This window comes from Brugia malayi (genome assembly GCF_000002995.4).
Source record: "Brugia malayi strain FR3 genome assembly, contig: Bm_v4_Chr1_scaffold_001, whole genome shotgun sequence".
Lineage (NCBI taxonomy): Eukaryota > Metazoa > Nematoda > Chromadorea > Rhabditida > Onchocercidae > Brugia > Brugia malayi.
In genome coordinates, this window is record NW_025062475.1 from 12867841 (window position 1) to 12889637 (window position 21797).

At 28.6% G+C, this 21797-nt stretch overlaps 4 protein-coding genes across 6 annotated transcripts; all 4 read left to right on the forward strand.

Moving 5' to 3' along the window:
* Nucleotides 1-1748: 1748 nt before the first annotated feature.
* On the forward strand, nucleotides 1749-2789 carry Bm17424 (Uncharacterized protein; the record flags this gene model as incomplete). The annotated part of the gene is made up of 3 exons (XM_043077715.1): nucleotides 1749-1854; nucleotides 2201-2432; nucleotides 2648-2789. 3 exons carry the CDS (start codon nucleotides 1749-1751, stop codon nucleotides 2787-2789), a joined length of 480 nt encoding a protein of 159 aa, XP_042933649.1.
* Nucleotides 2790-6354: 3565 nt separating this feature from the next.
* Bm13005 (Uncharacterized protein) lies at nucleotides 6355-8725 on the forward strand (the record flags this gene model as incomplete). 3 transcript variants are annotated; one of them, XM_043077716.1, is made up of 7 exons in its annotated part: nucleotides 6355-6439; nucleotides 6766-6997; nucleotides 7188-7325; nucleotides 7596-7746; nucleotides 7999-8131; nucleotides 8410-8516; nucleotides 8630-8725. In XM_043077716.1, 7 exons carry the CDS (start codon nucleotides 6355-6357, stop codon nucleotides 8723-8725), a joined length of 942 nt encoding a protein of 313 aa, XP_042933650.1. The 3 variants fall into 3 exon arrangements, with proteins under 3 accessions (XP_042933650.1, XP_042933651.1, XP_042933652.1); XM_043077717.1 differs by having other exon boundaries at nucleotides 6769-6997; XM_043077718.1 differs by lacking the exon at nucleotides 8410-8516 and having other exon boundaries at nucleotides 8630-8673.
* Nucleotides 8726-12912: 4187 nt separating this feature from the next.
* Nucleotides 12913-15196, forward strand: Bm16900 (Uncharacterized protein; the record flags this gene model as incomplete). Its single annotated transcript, XM_043077719.1, has 7 exons — nucleotides 12913-13018; nucleotides 13374-13605; nucleotides 13779-13916; nucleotides 14128-14278; nucleotides 14601-14733; nucleotides 14831-14937; nucleotides 15008-15196. The coding sequence occupies 7 exons, from the start codon at nucleotides 12913-12915 to the stop codon at nucleotides 15194-15196; spliced, it is 1056 nt and encodes a 351-aa protein (XP_042933653.1).
* A 3079-nt stretch (nucleotides 15197-18275) lies between these two features.
* Bm17425 (Uncharacterized protein) lies at nucleotides 18276-20185 on the forward strand (the record flags this gene model as incomplete). The annotated part of the gene is made up of 7 exons (XM_043077720.1): nucleotides 18276-18490; nucleotides 18712-18849; nucleotides 19052-19202; nucleotides 19387-19519; nucleotides 19665-19771; nucleotides 19844-20035; nucleotides 20174-20185. 7 exons carry the CDS (start codon nucleotides 18276-18278, stop codon nucleotides 20183-20185), a joined length of 948 nt encoding a protein of 315 aa, XP_042933654.1.
* Between the last annotated feature and the right edge of the window lie 1612 nt (nucleotides 20186-21797).

Sequence of the window (21797 nt, forward strand, 5' to 3'; positions counted from 1 at the left end):
TGATTTTGATAATAAAAAATTTTGATAACAGATTTAAAAATGAAAAGTATGATAATAGATTAATATAATAATTAATTTCACACTAAATTAATTTATCTATATGAGAAATTGTGCAAATAAAAAGAATTGGCAAAGTAGCATTTTGGTCATTGATTCATTCTACAATAAATTAATTTATTTGCAATAAAATTGGTACTGCATTGAATGAATAAATATGATAGTGGGATTATTTTTAAAAAGAAAATAATTGTCAAAAATTTGTCAAAAATTTTTGAGTTGTTTTCCAGTTTATAATTTGCAATAGTTTGATATCCAAGAATTTAATGTGATTTACTAATGTTTCATTTAATTAATAGCTTCATTGATTAATGTAATTAATAATTGCAATGAATAATAATTAAATAGGATTTTGTGATAGTAATTGAAATAACTTATTTTAATTGATATTCCAATGATTCGCATGAAAATATTTTGCGAAAATGCTCAGTGAACAATAAGTTGTTGATTTCAATAATAAAATTAATTATCATGGATAAATTTTAATTGAATAATTATTAATGACATTACAAGGTTTTATTCGTATAAATTTACTCTATTTAAAAAAAAAAAAAAAAAAAAAAAAGAAAAAAACTGGCAAGCTTTTTTCTGAATATTCTGATTCCTTTTGATAATCATTTTTATTCAATATGCAATTTTTAGAAATAAAATCAACAAGCATTTATTTCTGTGAAATGTTATTTGATTATATAAAAAAAAAAACAACAAATTACACTAATCTCTTGTTTTTTTTTTTTTTTCAAATTTACTACCTAAAGATACAATAAACTTTCTACTTCTTTTTAAAGTAATACCATTATCTCTACGTTTATTTTTTAGCTAATAATATAGTCTTGCAATAGAATGATAACCCTTAGATGTTGAAAAATTCCCTTTGATTTCTTAATTGTCTAACTAAACTAACAACTAAATTTTCAATATTCCATAATGAACATTTCGATCTCAATTAAAAAGCTCAAACAATTCACATATTTTCATTAAGCAATTCATTCTCTCTCTCTTTTTTTTTTTTTTTTCATTGGATGAAAACATATTTTTTCTTTTCGTTATTTTTCAATATCTTTTGGTTTTATTTCTAAACTATACAAATAATAAAATTCAGCTGCTTTTGATGAATATTTGATTTTTACTAAGCTTATTTATGCAGCACAAAACTTCATAAATAATTCCTACCATTGTTCAATGATATAAGCTTTTAATTACATTTAAACATAAATTTTATATCATACATTCTTCCTTTATCTAATACGACAAATTAACTTTTCTTCATTATTTCAATAAAATTAACTCTCAATAAAAAAGTCTAAACTAAATGATCTTTTGTTTTCTTTTAAAACTTACCTCTTCTTTTTTTTCCATAATTAAATAATTAGTTAGCTCAAAGTGATAAGAATGACAAACTGATTTATGGCAATAAAAAAATATTTTGGAGTATCAGTCAAGGAATCCGTCAATTCTATTTTCATTTCATAACATTATTTGTTAATTCAAATATAAATTAAATTTTTGCTTTTTGTATCAAATAACATTACATTAATATTCCTGGCTTCAGGCATCCATATTATTTTATTGTTCCGATTTTGTATATTTAAATTTACACTCAATTCATAGCTGTATGAGTTATTTTTAGCAAATTTTTAACAGAGATGAAATGAACTTCTGATATTACTAATTTATACTATCTGATATCAATGTCTTATGCATTATTTTTCAACGATAACAGTAACGGTAGTCTTCATCACGGTGAAGTTAATACTACTGAGAGACCAATATGTGCTCAGAAGGGTCTTTCATGTCGTAAGTTTTGAATTGTTGTGAATAATTGAATAGTACATTTATCTTTCGATAAATTCAAAAGTAAAAGTTCTGCGACATCATAAAAGTTTTGGAACTTCTTTTAGCAGATTAATTGGTTTTGATTACTGGTTTGAAAATTTTGCCAAATTTCAAAATCTTTTAAAGAGTTTATATTGATATGATCAATTATCTTCACAGTAAATTGTTCCATCTCTTATTTTTTTCTTTTTTTTTTTTTTTTTTAAAAAAAAAGAGTATCTTGAAAATTAACAATTAACTCATACATAATATTAATTAAAATAACCATAAATTTCAGTAATGTTTGTTTTTTGTTTAAGATTTTTAGCAGCCTTATACACTGCGATGCAACTCGTTTCACACATTACAACAGTTGCTGATTTTATAATTATACCACTTTTGATTTATTTATCAATTGCAAAAGTGAAGGATGGCTTATTTAAATATTTTACGCTTAATTTAATGGCAATTTGCTCCGTAATAACTTTAGCTGATTTTGTAGCAGATATAATATACATTATAAATCTTTTCGCTGACGTAGGCGAAAATAAAAAAAACTTGTTAGTTTTGCTTTATCTTCGAAAATCTTAATTATTATACTGTTTAATTAAAGAAAAGAACGTTTTTTTTTTTTTTTTTTTTTTTTTATTGCGTCTAAAATCCATTCTGCACACAATAAAATAATTAAATTCTACAAGATATTCAAATATTGGTGAAATGTTTTAAAATATTAAACAAAAAAAAAGAGAAAAAAGACAAGCATCAATATTTACAGGTATCAAATTCGATACTGGGCATTGAACTGTCTCAGATCCGGAAATATTTGGTTTCATGCCTTAGCTCTGTATGCAGCTGTTATTTGTTATTTACCTTATGCTAATCCAATTTTCTATACGAAACATTTTGTAAACAAGTGAGTTCGTTATCATTTCAATGAAATATATAATTGCAAAGTCCATGAATTTCAAATTTTTGAAAAAAAATTTTTGCAGTAGCAACTTTTTAAGGCGATCAATTTAATCAGGAAATATAATCTGTTAACTTTTTTATCAAGAAATATAATCTGCTAATTAAGCTACATTAATTGCTAATCGAATAATAAGCAATCTTTTTAGGAGTCAAAAACTTCATTATGTCATTCTTCATATATCGCTATTTTTGTGGAACAGTTGCATATGTTTTATTAAAGAACAATTTTCAATTGTTATGCCATATCACCTGACGCATCTTACATTATTCATCGCTTTGTTCACTGTTGCTGTGATGGTTAAATCTTGTAAATTATCGAAGATAAAAAAATCAAAAAAGTTGCAGTATTAAGATTGAATTTTGATTTCGATGAGATTATCAGTACTAATTCAAACACTAAAATACAGTACATTTTAGGTAGAAATTTAATGCATATTTATATTTGTCAATATCAATTAATTCGAATTAGAAATTGCCTCTTAAATAATTATTTCTTCAGGCATCCGTTGAAATTTATAAATATAAACCGCCCGGAGTAAGCGCTGTTTGTCTTAGGAATTTAAGACGGAAACGTTTATTTTCATTTGTTATTTACAGCTACGCCACTGAAATTGTTGTTTTACCACGTTTTTGTGAGCTTTGCTACAGTTTATTCCTATTATTGAATAATTTACTACTAAATATATGAATTATTATACTCAGTAATGTTTCACACAGAAATTAAAATCAAACTGAGAGAAATTATTATACAAAATAATTTGCCAAAAATTATTGCAGTTGCCTCATTCGTAATAGTAATTTGCGCTTCTATTCGATGCCAATGTCAAATTAAAGGAACGGTATTCTACAGCGTTATGAGTACAATGATTCGTATTTTCTACGAGGTAAAATTCATTAGTGAACATACTTTGAGGATATTATATTCCATTGTGTTTTTCAATTCCATTTTATTTCAGTCCAGTTCAATTGCCATCGGTCTAAGTACCATTGTCGCTCTTGAACCTTATCGCCATGCAATCCTTTCAATATTTCAAAAGCAAAGGTTGTCAATCACAAAAGTTCAACCACTAAACGCTATTAATGTCAACAATATCAATAACATCGCAATGTTTGTGCATAGCAATATCGCAACGTTAAAAACAAAAAGTGTAAGTGAATAAGCTATTTTGTGCTTAATCGCATTGCTTTAATTCTTGATTACTTAAGTGAAATATTTAAAATAATATTCTGTTTTTCTTACTTTTAATTTTGAGAGATATAAAGGCTTCAAAATTCTTTTGAACCAGTATTATTTTCAGTCCAGATTTTCAATCATTTATTTTAGAATATTAACTGATGAAGAACGCTTTATCATGCGACAATTTCAATAATGCTTCAAACATTGTCCACAGAATGCCAAAAGAGAGCTTTGTCGTCATTCTCTCTTTATATATTCGCTCTCCTTTTTAAAATGATTCTAGAAATTCCCCTTTGTCAGCTTTGTGACCCACTCTTTGTTTTGAAATGATATTATATCATTGATATCATATCATAATGCGTCTTTTTCCTTCATTGCTTTGGTAAAAGATTATTTGCACATTCTTTTTGATCCAATCTTTGTATTAAAATATACCGTATTTATGGTTTTGGGTCAAAGTTTGAAGTTATATGAGCTATGGGCCAAGCTAGAACCACTGATTCTGAGCATCCGAGTGATTTTCTGTTGTAGTAGTGATATTGTACATCTCGAATGCATCGTTTTCCTTACTGGGCCTCAGCTTTAAGGCTTTTCCTATTACATTATGCGTTATGGTCGTGAGGGAAACAAGCTAAACAAATAAAAAAGCTACGAGGTATGAAGTTTTGCGATTTTTTAAGCGAGAAATTCTAGAAAAACAAGGAATCCAGTAATGTCGTGAAATTTGTGGTTCAATCTAAATATAATTTATGCCTTAGAGTCAAATTAGATTTTGTTAGCCTTCCTTGTTTGTTATTGCAGTTAGTATAAGCGAATGCGTTGAGTGAAACATTTGTGATTTTATTTGCTAGCAACACAATATTTAGGTTTTACTGACATTCTAGAATGAGATGAAGAAAATGGATGGATTATTGATGAGGAATTTAGTGAATTGTGGCTTACTGGTAAAGAAACTGATGAAGGAAAAAATTTAAATCCTTATACATGCAACAAGCTCATGATTATTGATAAGGAACTATCAGATGATCTTTATATAGTAAGGAATGGGTTTTAATATTGTAGCTTCTCAAAGAATGACTATTAGCTTGGAAAATCTTTACAATATTGCAAGCAAATTTGATTTGGAACAAAGGAGTAGTTTTTAACATGTTAAACAATGCATATATCCTTTGTTGTCAGTTGAATATCGTATTGCAATTTGAAACAGTTTTACATTTCTAATGTTCAATTAAGAAAAATTTTAGTATTATGGATTAATACAATTTTATTTGATATATTTTATAAGTTATCTGAAGGTTTGTGAGATTGTTTCGAGCTTCACGACAAGTAAAGTTATTAAAGTATTAGAAAAAAGAGTAATTTTAAATGTTCGCATTCTACGGAAACGTTTTGATAATAACAAAAACTCCACAGCTTAATGGTTTTTCATATTGAAGTTCAAACTTGTCTCAAACTTTCATTGGTGATACTATTAAAAAGCTGCAGAGTAACTCTTCTTTTGTCATCTCAGTGCCTTGATACTGGCATTTATCATTACTGTACATTGAATCTAAATTTATCACCCCATTCTGATCGATAATAATTTTTATCAGCAAATTATGTAGCCATGTTTATGATAAGATCTATGATTAAATTTGTTAAGAAATTTCATCCCACTTCTAGTGTATGTCATCAAGAAAGATTATCATCAAAAAATATCAAATATCAAATTGCCATTGATAGCGAAATTTGTACCTCATAATCCACCTTGCAACATTCATATAGCAACTAGATCTTTTCAAACATTATGCTAATTACCTTAACGAACTTTTTAATGACTTTCATGATATCTTACTGAGCGATAAATAATCCTAATGACGCACGAAACAAAGAGGTGCCATGAAGGTATTTTATTAAGATATTGCTGAATAATTGTTATTGCATTAATTAACTGTCATCAGTATCAAATACATCATTTCATGTGCTGTTAAAATAGTAGGTGTAAGATGAGCTAACATCTTTCGACTAATATCAGAATAAAGTTGCATACTTACTCTCAAATCAAACCCAAGCTTTGTACTGAATTACAGTTCAAAGTTTAGCAAACACTAGAAATGAAAAAAAGAATTTTTCGTTGGATTGTGATTCTAAATATGAAGAATCAGTAATTATTTTTTTATTTTTTTATTTTTTTGTTCGAAACTTCTGCAATTGTTTTGTATGACACATTTATGTCGCTTCCATCCAATCAACTCGTCAAAGTGACCGCCATACGATTTTTATATAAATAAAAGATCACATGGTATTGAACTTAAATATTTCTTTGACAACGTGAAGAAATGATCAATTTCAGTGAAATGAGCGGCATTTATTATTCTAATGGAAGTAACTACACTGATAATTCGAAAATGTCTGTGTGTTCAGGCTTGGGATTCTTGTGCCGTAAGTTTATAACTACGAGCTAATCGTATTATTCATCTATAATCAGTTCGATTGTTCATGGATCGAATGCTCTAGAGCTCAAAAGTTTATAATCTGTCCAAAAATTTTCTCAAGAATTGTTCAAAAATCTCTCAGAGAAGTTTACCTGAAAGATATAAATTTAAGGACGAAATAATTTTAAAAATGTATCATCAAAATATATAAATTTACATTTTTTAGCATGTTTATCTTTACTTTCATAAATTGTGCTACAACTTTACGCTCTAATATTATAAAACAGTAAGCAAAAGTGAAACTTTTTGTTTTGCTTACAAAAATTTGTTTAGCAGAATTATATACTGCAAAGCGCTTAATATCATACACTGCAACGGTTGGTAACTTCTTCATTATACCTTTCATTTTTTATTTAACACTTGCAAAAGTGAAGGATGGATTTTTCAAATATTTCACACTGAATTTAATGATTGTTTGCACAATATCGGCTATTGCTGCTCTTATAATTGATGTAATTAACGTAATCAATCTCTTTCCAAGCACAGAAAGACGAAAAGACTATCGGTAAGTTTTACTTTCATAAGTTCAAGTAAACATTCTTTTTCGGCAAATTTTTGTACTCTTCACCTGTATTACCAACAGTTTGTTTGAACCGGAAATTCTTAATGAAACCGGTAGAGAATCGGAAGTATTATAAAGATCGAGCATAATGCATAATTTTGGAAAACGTGGAAAAAAATCGCTTTATTTTTAGATATCAAATTCGAGAATGGGCACGACTATGCAACGGAGTTGGAAGTATCTGGTTTCATGCCTTAATGCTCTATGCAGTTATAATTTCTTACCTACCTTATGCGAAACCTGTTTTTTATGCAAATAATTTTTTAAAAAGGTCAGTGTTTTTCTAATTCTCTAGTCTTCAACATATTTTGCTCGAAAACTTGACGATTTTGATATGTAACCGGTGTTGTAATAATTTGGATTGTTTCGAAATCATTAGTTCACGGTTTTAGAATTCAAGATATAAAAATCGAGTATTCAGTATCTTGCAGAAATGTCCTCATGATTTTTTTTCAGTTCTTACCTTATCTGTTCGATTTAAAAAAAAAAAAAAAATCATTTCTCGTCTTTTTTTTTCCATTCGTTTTCATTTGTTTTCCAGAAGCCAGAAAACTTATTATGCTGTGCTACACTTTTCGATATTTCTTTTGAGTGGTTCGGTAGCTTTACTTTTAAAACCATTTTGTTATCGCATACCATATTTGCTGACTCATATTATATTATTCATCGTACTGCTCATTGTTACAGTGATGGTAAAATTTTCAATTTTTTCTAACTTTGGAAAGTTCTATCGAAATAATCATTTTCTGCTAGAATCAGTCATTCCAGTATTAGATACAATGGCTCGCTTCAAAAGCATATGAAGGATATGATTTTCTTGCTAACTTCAAATAAGCCAAGAAGAACTTCATTTTAACTATCAGTTAAACATACATTTTTACCGGCATATGAAACTTATGATTGAAGAATAATTTTAAATGAGGTATCATTTTCAACTGTTGTAGGGATCGATTAAAATAAGCAGATATAAACCGCTTGGCTCTAATTCTATTCGAGTTGCAAAAAAACAACAGAAGCGCTTATATTCATTCATTTTATACAGTTATTCCGTTGAACTCATCACTTTGCCTATGTTTGGTAAGTTTCCATCACTTTTCTATATTGTTGTCAATTTCAATTAATTGCTACTAGTGAAAACTTATGACAACATTTCTTTTTTTGTTTATTGAGACTGGAAACTCTGTCAGAAGTTCTTTCAGCTTTCTTCAAATTAGTGAGCAAAAGTAATTAGCATTAGACCAGTATTATTATCAATACCTCGAAGCATAATCGCTAGCTCATGAAATTATAGCTAACATTTTTACTCTATCGTATTTTTAAGCAAGATAATTGCGATTAATACAACTATATTTTAGTTAACGCATGTGCATATGTTATTTGTATATCTGTGGGTTGCGAAAGCAATTTTGTTGATAGTCATTTAAAGAGCATACTCAGTTTAATGATTTATTACCTTTATGAGGTAATTAATAAAGAAATCATTTGCTTATTTCATCAGTGATTATCTTTTATCACTACCATTCACAGTAAGGAATCATTTTCTTTAGTAAAGCTTTTAATATCACATAATTTCAGATGCGAACGATTATCCTTGTTTTCATTACAATTCTTGCACTTGAACCATACCGCCACGCAACTTTTTTATTCTTTTGCACGAAAAATGGATTATGAATGTGAAATTAAGTCGAATTAAAAAAAAACGATTTCTGGCAATAGTTGAAGTTAATTTAAATGAATTTTCACAAATAAATAAGGAAATTAAAACAAGAAAACTTATCGTACGTGTAATTTTTTGTGAAAGATAGAATAAGCAATATCTTCATTGCTTATTTACTGTTAGTATTTCACTAAAAGTTGGTTAGTCATTGAGCTCTGAATTTCTGATCTGTGCATGCGACATGGATGCATATAATAGATTCCAGCGTTGTGACTTTAGCTGGATGAAACAATGTCAAATTACCAAGCTGAAAGGAGAAAGTAGTAAATACTTAGCAAAGTATATGGAAAGTAGCATCAGAAAATGACCGTTCATCTCATTTTCGACAATTGCACATGAATATATCACAACCGAAACATTAGCTGTTATGCTGTCTCTGCTAAGCTTTCAAACTTTTTTATGCAATCAATTTTGTAAGAAATAATTCTCATTCATTTTTAAACTATGAACGAACTGATGCGACAGTAAAGAATATAGGAGGAGTCAACCGGTGATGTTTTATTATGTGACAGCATCGGGCTTTTCACAAAAGTATATGGTGAGAATTGGAGATGATGCGAAGCGGTGTGAAAGCTTTATCAATTATAATTCTCACCCTTCTCTCTCTATATTTCTTCTTCGAAATGGTTGTACGGAATTTTCCTGTGTCGGATACATTGTCCCTTCTTTGTTCTGAGGTAATGTTCTATCACTAATGGTTTCTTGATGGCACTGACTTAGTGATAGTTAATTTTTTTTTTGGTACCAATTCGGTGGAAGCCCCACTCTCAAAATCAATGAGTTGGTGACATGGTGTCATGCATATAATATTACGGTCCAAATCAAATTTGTTTATTACTGCAACTACTATTACTACGAACTACTGCTTTTGAAAAGCAACTTTATATGTTAGATGTTATCACTTTTTGACTTTTTTCTCGTAACGTTCAGTCTTCGCAGAAAATCGCGAAAGTTAAATGATTGAAAATATAAATACGAGAATGTCTGCATTGTTTCTTGTTTGCTTTGAAGGAGTAATTAAGATAACGAATGTTTTGTATTCTTAGCAGTACCATAAATCATTATTTTCATACACAATCTACTTAAAGAGTCTTACTTTTGCTCCAGTTTCGTGTAATGATCAGTTTCAGAGCAAATGAGTTCCAATAATTTGTAGCTTACACAGGTGAAAACATTTCAGTATTCTAATTCTATCACAGAGAACTACGTGGAGTCATTTACGCGATAATTTACGGCTGTCAAGAATATATGTATATGCGCATTAGTCTTTATCCATCTTTGTTTACTTTGTTAATTTCCATATTTCCTTTGATATATGTTTGATTTTGTGAAGGTATTTTTCTTCAGTTCTTTATGCTTCTTCTATTAGCCGAGTGTTTTCTGGCTGGTAATTCCTTACACTTTGTCGATTTGTAATTTATTTTGTGAAGAGCATCAACAATTCTGTTATTTTTTTCCTGTTGTTTTCTTTTCATTCTTTTCGCAACTCTTTTGTTTCAGTTTTGCTTAGTAATGAAAAAAAAAGCAATTTCGCGAAAAGATGAACTTCTCAATAAGTTATACAAGAAAATATAGCTGTTCTACTGTGACCTGCGACAGGAACAGAAAATTTATTGGAATTTCAACGAATATTTTAAAATATTTGATTAGTTGATATAGCCATACTGCAGATCAAATAGAGCTGCAAAACCAGAAGGTATGAGAAGATCGTACGTTCATATATTTAATGCATTATAGCATCTGGGAGATCCGATATATCTGCTCGATGAAAGAATGATAGTAATCAGGAGCAGAGTGTAGAATGCGCTATTGGAAGGTCAAAGAGGGTTTAAAATAATGCAGTGTCTGAGTGATCCAATGTATCTTATAGTATTTCAGTAACACATAAACGAAGTGCGCCTGTTTAGTCGTATTCTACAGGTAATATGAAGGAAAGGAAGAAATTCAACAAGATAAAATGGGTATTAGATTTAAAATCAAATAAAAATTCATGATATGAAGTAGTACTGTCATACTTCATTAAATTACATATTCAAGAAAATTAAGCTCTTGCATTTCCCCAATTCATTTGATGAAATTAGTAATAAAGTTTATGAGAATTTTAGATTCTTTCTCACAGAAGAGAATCATAAGCATTGCGACAAAATGTTTGATTTTCTCCTCAACATTTAATTCATCCTACACTCCAATTCTGCTCACCTAAAGCAATCCACTTTGATACATACGCATTCGTTGTTTACGCTTCATTTAAACAAGCGAGATGCCATACTCATTGAAAGTTTGAGAATAGGTTGAAGATGTTCCATCTCCCAATTCTTGTTATAATTTGCTACAGTACATAATCCAACTATCCTAGTGTTGTGGAACTTTGGACGTCTGACTGTTGTATCTTATAGTCTACTATAACCTATAAGATACATTGTTATTGTAGCTAGTATAGACCAATTCGTTGAGTGAAACGTCAACAAAGCAATATTGTAACGATTTTATTTTCTAGTAACTACGATAGTGCCGAGAATGTGCTTATAAGTTCCTAGCACTTGCCTATGGATATGAGATGAAGATAAATAAATTGATGGAGAATTTAATGGATTTAAATGAACTGAATTAAATGAGTGCGAAAGAGCAACCGAATTATATTTGCTAGTACAAAAAAACTGACAAGAAAAAGGTTTAAATCCTTATGTAGTTGTAACAAGCTCATGATTATTGATAAGGAACTATCAGATAATCTTTACTCTTTCTATAGCAAGAGATGGGTTTTTTTTTAATCTTGTAGCTTCTCAAAGAATGACTATTAGCTTGGAAAATCTTTACAATATTGCAAGCAAATTTGATTTGGAACAAAGGAGTAGTTTTTAACATGTTAAAGAATGCATATATCCTTTGTTATCAATTGAAAATGTCTAGACGAACAGATAAGCTCAACTATAATGGGAAGATCAGTGTTGGATAAATAATTGCTTATATGATGCAATTTTTTAACCTTTCCAATGTTCAATTAAGACAAATTTTAGTATTATGGGTTAATACAATTTTATTTAATATATATTCTGTAAGCTATTTGGAACTTCACAAAATTTATTTCGAGTTTCGCGACATCCTAAGTAATACTTCAAAGTGAACTAGCTGCCAAGTAAGAAAATTCAACTAATGTTTTGCCCTTACACTAAATTAAACGATCGGTTTGTACGTCAAAAATATTTCAAACTTCTATTATAGTTTCCCTCGGTTTCATGTTACCGCGAAATAGTTACTGAGGTATCTTCATTTGCTGATTTTCTTACTTCATCTTATATACCAATAAAATTAATCTAGAATTTTCCACATTGAATACAATACAGTAAAATGAAATGACTAGTACTGTAATGATTTCTTAACCGGAAACGGTATGTTTATTACTCTTAAATACCAAGTACTATTTATTAAACAATTAATGGAAATTCATTTGTCCGGTAAACAGCATCCGTTCCACTGTTTTATAATTCAATAAAAAGGAAAAAATATCACATATTTCAGTATTTTAGTAAATCATCTAACATTGAAATGCACCCCGGATGTGTCACTGTGAGAAAAATCTTTGAACTCATTGTATAAAAAAGATCACAGAGCTCATCTCACTTTAATTTATATATTAGTTGTTCTTAGTTATTTTATTCATTACAGGAAACATATTAAGGAAAGTAACTGTTGAATATACTGGGGCAAGTTTTTACAAACACACAACTGGATGAAATCATAATTGTTAAATATTGACTAGTTATTAAAAAATTCCAAGTTAGATTTGCCATTTTTCATTTATTTGATATAATTTCATTTATTTAGTGTTTTGAAAAGTAATTTAACTTACTTAATATTTGAATTAACAAAATTAGGTGGATTGAAATGGAATTTCAGAATTAATAGTTTAAAAAAAAGTGAAAAGAAATGGAATATCAGTGAAGCGAATAATAATGAAATTAGTTCTAATTGTTTGATTTTGGTTATTAAGAAGACAGTTTGGGTTCATATTATTTTATCGCTGCAAATTTCGCATGCTTAAATTTAAAATTTTTCAAATTCTGTATGAATTATTTTTAGCAAATTTTTAACAGAGATGAAATGAACTTCTGATATTACTAATTTATACTATCTGATATCAATGTCTTATGCATTATTTTTCAACGATAACAGTAACGGTAGTCTTCATCACGGTGAAGTTAATACTACTGAGAGACCAATATGTGCTCAGAAGGGTCTTTCATGTCGTAAGTTTTGAATTGTTGTGAATAATTGAATAGTACATTTATCTTTCGATAAATTCAAAAGTAAAAGTTCTGTGACATCATAATAGTTTTGGAACTTCTTTTAGTAGAATAATTGGTTTTGATTACTGGTTTGAAAATTTTGCCAATTCTTTGCTCCAACCAAATACCTTCACAGAAAATGGCTTTACACCATTTATTTACAAAGCAAGTGGAACTTGTTAAAGTAACGAAACCGTATAATATCAATTAAAATGGTCACGAATTCTCCTTTATTTTTAGTTTAGGCAATATATAGTCAAATTGATAACTTCAACAACTTTTTTGTTTAAAGGATTACATGATTCTCTTTATTTAGCAGCCTTATACAACACCATGGAACTCGTTTCTTATCTTACAACAGTTGCTGACTTCATAATTATACCACTTTTGGTTTATTTATCACTTTCGAAAGTGAAGGATGGTATATTCAAGTATTTTACACTTAATTTAATGGCAATTTGCTTCATAATATCTATAGCTGATCTTGCGGTAGATATCATAAACATTATAAATCTCTTCGTTGACGTAGGCGAAAATAAAAAAAACTTGTTAGTTTTTCTTGTCCTTTAAAAAAATTTATGGTATAAAATGCATTAGATTTTTGCAAAAATTTCAAGCATTATTCAAAAATTGTAAAAATCTAAGCGATATAAATTAATGGGATACTTCAAATGGTGCATTATGAGTAGTTCGGTAAAAAAGAAAATGCCGATAATTATAGATACCGGATTCGACGTTGGGCAAGACGATGTTTAAGTTTTGGAAATATTTGGTTTCATGCCTTAGCTCTGTATGCAGCTGTTATTTGTTATTTACCTTATGCTAATCCAATTTTCTATACGAAACATTTTGTAAACAAGTGAGTTCATTATCATTTCAATGAAATATATAATTGCAAAGTCGATGAATTTCAAATTTTTGAAAAAAAATTTTTTCAGTAGCAACTTTTTAAGGTGATCAATTTAATCAATTTAATCAGGAAATATAATCCGTTAACTTTTTTATCAAGAAGTATAATCTGCTAATTAAGCTACATTAATTGCTGACCAAATAATAAACAATCTTTTTAGGAGTCAAAAACTTCATTATGTCATTCTTCATATATCGCTATTTTTGTGGAACAGTTGCATAGATTTTATCAGAGAACAATTCGCAATTGTTATGCCATATCATCTAACGCATCTTATATTATTCACTGCTTTGTTCACTGTTGCTCTGATGGTTAAATCTTGTAAATTGTCAAAAAAAAAAAAAAAAAAAAAAAGATCAAAAAAGATTGAATTTTAATTTTGATATTGCCACCAGGTATTAATTCTAGCACTAAACCAATTTATAAAAAAACATTATGAAATTTACAAGATGCAAAAGCAACACAAAAATAAGCGGTTTTACTACAGATTTCATGCAGTCTTGCCATATTAGCATTTTTCAACATCAATGATTTACATTAAACATTGAAAATTACAAATTAATGTTTAAATTTAAATTTTTGTTAATATTTAATCTGTTTAAATTTTCACAATACTTTATTACCTTCCTATAGGCATCCATAGGAATATATAAATACAAACCACCCGGAGTTAGTGCTACTAGTATTGGAAAATTACGACGAAAACGACTATTTTCATTTGTTATTTATTGCTATGCCACTGAAATTATAGTTTTGCCACGTTTTCGTAAGTTCTATTATCGTTCAATCAAATATTGTATCAAAAATTTAATTTAAGATAGCAAATCAGAAAGACTAAAATAATGTGCATAAAATTATTACAGTTTATTCATTAACGTCAATCATTTGCGATTATATTGGATGCGAACATCAATTACGACAAACTCTTTTCTATACTATTATACGTCGACTGATTCATATTTTTCATGAGGTAATATCTGTCATTTTGCTCTCTTCTCCTTTACTGTATTTAAATGTATTTAAAAAAAAAATTGTTTCAGTTGAATTCAATTGCCATTGGTCTAAGTACCATTGTTGCGCTTGAACCTTACCGTCATGCAATTCTTTCAATATTTCGAAAACAAAGATCATCGATTACAAAAGTTCAGCTATTAAATAGAAAAATTGTAGACATCAATAGTGGTGCAACAATGATCAACAATATTGCAATAACAAAGGTGGAAAACTAGTTAAACTGTTTTTTGCTTATTATCTCATGCATAAATGAAATCGATGTATTATAAAAACCGATGTTTTTTTTTTTTTTTTTTTTGCTGAAGTACGCAAAATGACGAAAAAATAGTTTAAATGAATTTTCTGAAATAAAATTTTAGAAAATTGAACAAAATACTCCTTAAAACATATCAATTTCGTATTGCGACGTAAAAAAGGCACAATTTTATTCAATAAATTTTCTATCCCAGTCGCTGGTCACATCAGAACAGTTATACTTTCTTCTATATCTTGTCAAAAAATACATTTTTTAGCAAAAAATGCATTCAATATTTAAGCAAAATAAAATTACAATTCAAAAAGGAAGCATTACTGAAAAAAAAAAAAACAGTAAGAGTAAAAGGAGTAAAAAAAAAAAAGAGTTACGAAAAGAACAAAAAGAAAACAATAGGAGAATTCAATAATAATAATAATACGATCTGGTGTTAACTCATAATTTCCTGTTAATGAGGGACAAAAAATTAACGGAATGTTCTTCACAAAATAAACTAAAAATCGACAAAACGTAAGGAATTACCAGTTCCGGCTAATAGAAGAAACTTAAAGAAATGAAGAAAAACACCTCCACGAAGCCATCATTGTTGGATCAACTTGTTTGTCACATTGGTTCACTAGCATCTGTGTACCATAAACCACCATCATCTTTCACGAAATATATCAAAGGAAATATGGAAATTAACAAAGTAAACAAAGATGGATAAAGGCCAACGCGCATACACATATATTCTTGACAGATGTAAATGACTCCACGTAGTTCTCTGTGATAGAATTAGAATACTGAAATGTTTTCACCTGTGTAAGCTACAAATTATTGGAACTCATTTGCTCTGAAACTGATCATTACACGAAACTGGAGCAAAAGTAAGACTCTTTAAGTAGATTGTGTATGAAAATAATGATTTATGGTACTGCTAAGAATACAAAACATTCGTTATCTTAATTACTCCTTCAAAGCAAACAAGAAACAATGCAGACATTCTCGTATTTATATTTTCAATCATTTAACTTTCGCGATTTTCTGCGAAGACTGAACGTTACGAGAAAAAAGTCAAAAAGTGATAACATCTAACATATAAAGTTGCTTTTCAAAAGCAGTAGTTCGTAGTAATAGTAGTTGCAGTAATAAACAAATTTGATTTGGACCGTAATATTATATGCATGACACCATGTCACCAACTCATTGATTTTGAGAGTGGAGCTTCCACCGAATTGATACCAAAAAAAAAAATTACCACTAAGTCAGTGCCATCAAGAAACCATTAGTGATAGAACATTACCTCAGAACAAAGAAGGGACAACGTATCCGACACAGGAAAATTCCGCACAACCATTTCGAAGAAGAAATATAAAGAGAGAAGGATGAGAATTATAATTGATAAAGCTTTCACACCGCTTCGCATCATCTCCAATTCTCACCATATACTTTTGTGAAAAGCCCGATGCTGTCACATAATAAAACATCACCGGTTGACTCCTCCTATATTCTTTACTGTCGCATCAGTTCGTTCATAGTTTAAAAATGAATGAGAATTATTTCTTACAAAATTGATTGCATAAAAAAGTTTGAGAGCTTAGCAGAGACAGCATAACAGCTAATGTTTCGATTGTGATATAAAATTAGAAAGATAAAAGAAATCATTTACATAAAAAAGTTTAGTTTAATTTAGCGAATATTTTTTTTTTTTTCGATCTTATTATTCTTCCAATCTTTGAAGTTTACAATTTGTGAAAATAGATGAAAAATTGAAAGAACTGAATCTAGCCATCAAAAATAAATCAAAATCTATTAAATAAAAAGAAGAAACATTTTCAGTATAATTTTGACAACTATTTAAATATCAAATATAAGGATAGAAAGTTATTGCTGGTAACCATAATAGACTTTCTTCACTTGAACTAACTCATAGCGATACAATTAATTAGATAATTTGATTGTTTGCTAAATGTTTGTTGAAATAATTCATTTCATCATGAAATAATTCATGTTCTTACAACAAGAAAAGAATATTCCTTACAACAGATTTACCTGATAGTAATTCAATTCACATTATTAAAATTTACCTGATCAGAAATAGAAACATGATTAAATAATTCTTCAAAATGTTTTATTCAAAGATGGTTCTCAACAACGTAATTCTTCAAAGAAAGAAAAATTCTTTTTATTCATTCTTTTATAGCATATAATTTGTTGATATGTTCTTCATTTTAATGATATCATTTCTAATTTTCTTTGAAATACTCTATAGATATCGAGTAATACCATTATAATAATGTGAATTGTGTTACTATTATATGCAAAATTGGTTATGAAAGTCTGCCATAAACAATAATTCTTAGCAACATAGCAAATTCGAAAAAAAAAAAAAATGAGTGATGTTGTTTGGTTAAATCTTTGTATATCATATTAACGCTGCCAGTTTTACACTTTCAAATTCTTATCTAATTTCTTTTTTACTTATTTCAGAATTACTTTTTAACAAATTTATGACTGAAAGTGTAATAAACTATCTAATATTACTATTCTTTTTTTTTTTTTTTTTTTTTTTTTTAGGCTAATGCCAAATGCACTATTTCTCAAAGATAATATTAATAGTAGCTTTTATCACGAAGAAATTAATATCACCGAGAAAGCAATATGTGCAGAGAAAGGTTTTTCATGTCGTAAGTTTTTGAAATATAATTTTCTCTTCACATTTTTTCCATTCTCTGCTTGTAAAATTCTAAAAGACACTGCGAAAGTTCACAGAAATCATAAAATTACTTTAGCTCGTTCAAATTAGCAATTCAAACTGTTCGAACCATTTGAGCTATTATTATCATGAAGGGAGAAATTAATATAGTAACTTTAATCATATATAATCACTTAAAATAGATTCATTTGGTATTATATTTAAGTAATTGTCGAAATTTCAATACTATTATCAAAATTTAAGTAATACATTATCAACATGTCAGTCCCAGTTTCATTTTTTTATTTTTTTATTTTCATTTTAAGAAATATATGTTTACATCTATTTAGCAGCTTTATACAGTGCGATGCAACTCGTTTCACACATTACAACAATTGCCGATTTTATAATTATACCACTTTTGGTTTATTTATCAATTGCAAAAGTGAAGGATGGCTTATTTAAATATTTTACGCTTAATTTAATGGCAATTTGTTCGTTGATGACCACAGCTGATCTAGTAGCAGATGTAATAGATGTTGTAGATATGTTCGTTAAAGTAGACAAAAGTACAAAATATTTGTTAGTTTTATTATCGTTTATTCATTTGAAAAAAAAAAAAAAAAAGTTATTCTAATTGGTATAAGATAATATGAGATAAAGTTTAGCAAAATATCCAACTATCACTCTAAATTTTTATAAAATATTAACCTAATAGGTCAGAGAGAAGCTTTGGAAATAGTCAGATAATTTTCCAGGATTTTCAAAACGTCCAATAAAAAGAATAGTGTCAATATCTACAGGTATCAAATTCAACACTTTGCACGGCATTTTCTTACTTTGGGAAGCATTTGGTTTCATGCCTTAGCTCTGTATGCAGCTGTTATTTGTTATTTACCTTATGCAAATCCAATTTTCTATACGAAACATTTTGTAAACAAGTGAGTTCATTATCATTTCAATGAAATATATAATTGCAAAGTCGATGAATTTCAAATTTTTGAAAAAAAATTTTTGCAGTAGCAACTTTTTAAGGCGATCAATTTAATCAGGAAATATAATCTGTTAACTTTTTTATCAAGAAATATAATCTGCTAATTAAGCTACATTAATTGCTAATCGAATAATAAGCAATCTTTGTAGGAGTCAAAAACTTCATTATGTCATTCTTCATATATCGCTATTTTTGTGGAACAGTTGCATATACTTAATTAGAAAACAATTTTCAATTGTTATGCCATATCACCTAACGCATCTTACATTATTCATCGCTTTGTTCACTGTTGCTGTGATGGTTAAATCTTGTAAATTCTTATCAGAGAACAAAAATAAAGAAAAAAAAGCTAACAATAAAATTAAATTTTGATTTTAATGCTATCATCGGTGCTAAACCAAACACTAAAATGCAACACATTTTAGCTGAAAGTTTGCATTTTTCAACCAATTCGAAATTGTCTTTTAAACAATTATTTCTTCAGGCATCTGTTGAAATTTACAAATACAAACCGCCCGGAGTAAGCGCTGTTTGTGTTGGGAAGTTACGACGAAAACGTTTATTTTCATTTGTTATTTACAGCTACGCCACTGAAATTGTTGTTTTACCACGTTTTTGTGAGCTTTGCTACAGTTTATTCCTATTATTGAATAATTTACTACTAAATATATGAATTATTATACTCAATAATGTTTCACACAGAAATTGAAATCAAACTGAGAGAAATTATTATACAAAATAATTTGCCAAAAATTATTGCAGTTGCCTCATTCGTAATAGTAATTTGCGCTTCTATTCGATGCCAATGTCAAATTAAAGGAACGGTATTCTACAGCGTTATGAGTACAATGATTCGTATTTTCTACGAGGTAAAATTCATTAGTGAACATACTTTGAGGATATTATATTCCATTGTGTTTTTCAATTCCATTTTATTTCAGTCCAGTTCAATTGCCATCGGTCTAAGTACCATTGTCGCTCTTGAACCTTATCGCCATGCAATCCTTTCAATATTTCAAAAGCAAAGGTTGTCAATCACAAAAGTTCAACCACTAAACGCTATTAATGTCGACAATATCAATAACATCGCAATGTTTGTGCATAGCAATATCGCAACGTTAAAAACAAAAAGTGTAAGTGAATAAGCACAAAGTGAAATATTTAAAATAATATTCTGTTTTTCTTACTTTTAATTTTGAGAGATATAAAGGCTTCAAAATTCTTTTGAACCAGTATTATTTTCAGTCCAGATTTTCAATCATTTATTTTAGAATATTAACTGATGAAGAACGCTTTATCATGCGACAATTTCAATAATGCTTCAAACATTGTCCACAGAATGCCAAAAGAGAGCTTTGTCGTCATTCTCTCTTTATATATTCGCTCTCCTTTTTAAAATGATTCTAGAAATTCCCCTTTGTCAGCTTTGTGACCCACTCTTTGTTTTGAAATGATATTATATCATTGATATCATATCATAATGCGTCTTTTTCCTTCATTGCTTTGGTAAAAGATTATTTGCACATTCTTTTTGATCCAATCTTTGTATTAAAATATACCGTATTTATGGTTTTGGGTCAAAGTTTGAAGTTATATGAGCATATGGGCCAAGCTAGAACCACTGATTCTGAGCATCCGAGTGATTTTCTGTTGTAGTAGTGATATCGTACATCTCGAATGCATCGTTTTCATTACTGGGCCTCAGCTTTAAGGCTTTTCCTATTACATTATGCGTTATGGTCGTGAGGGAAACAAGCTAAACAAATAAAAAAGCTACAAGTTATGAAGTTTTGCGATTTTTTAAGCGAGAAATTCTAGAAAAACAAGGAATCCAGTAATGTCGTGAAATTTGTGGTTCAATCTAAATATAATTTGTGCCTTAGAGTCAAATTAGACTTTGTTAGCCTTCCTTGTTTGTTATTGTAGTTAGTATAGACGAATGCGTTGAGTGAAACATTTGTGATTTTATTTGCTAGCAACACAATATTTAGGTTTTACTGACATTCTAGAATGAGATGAAGAAAATGGATGGATTATTGATGAGGAATTTAGTGAATTGTGGCTTACTGGTAAAGAAAAACTGATGAAGGAAAAAATTTAAATCCTTATACATGCAACAAGCTCATGATTATTGATAAGGAACTATCAGATGATCTTTATATAGTAAGGAATGGGTTTTAATATTGTAGCTTCTCAAAGAATGACTATTAGCTTGGAAAATCTTTACAATATTGCAAGCAAATTTGATTTGGAACAAAGGAGTTGTTTTTAACATGTTAAACAATGCATATGTCCTTTGTTGTCAGTTGAATATCGTATTGCAATTTGAAACAGTTTTACATTTCTAATGTTCAATTAAGAAAAATTTTAGTATTATGGATTAATACAATTTTATTTGATATATTTTATAAGTTATCTGAAGGTTTGTGAGATTGTTTCGAGCTTCACGACAAGTAAAGTTATTAAAGTATTAAAAAAAAGAGTAATTTTAAATGTTCGCATTCTACGGAAACGTTTTGATAATAACAAAAACTCCACAGCTTAATGGTTTTTCATATTGAACTTCAAACTTGTCTCAAACTTTCATTGGTGATACTATTAAAAAGCTGCAGAGTAACTCTTCTTTTGTCATCTCAATGCCTTGATACTGGCATTTATCATTACTGTACATTGAATCTAAATTTATCACCCCATTCTGATCGATAATAATTTTTATCAGCAAATTATGTAGCCATGTTTATGATAAGATCTATGATTAAATTTGTTAAGAAATTTCATCCCACTTCTAGTGTATGTCATCAAGAAAGATTATCATCAAAAAATATCAAATATCAAATTGCCATTGATAGCGAAATTTCTACCTCATAATCCACTTTGCAACATTCATATAGCAAC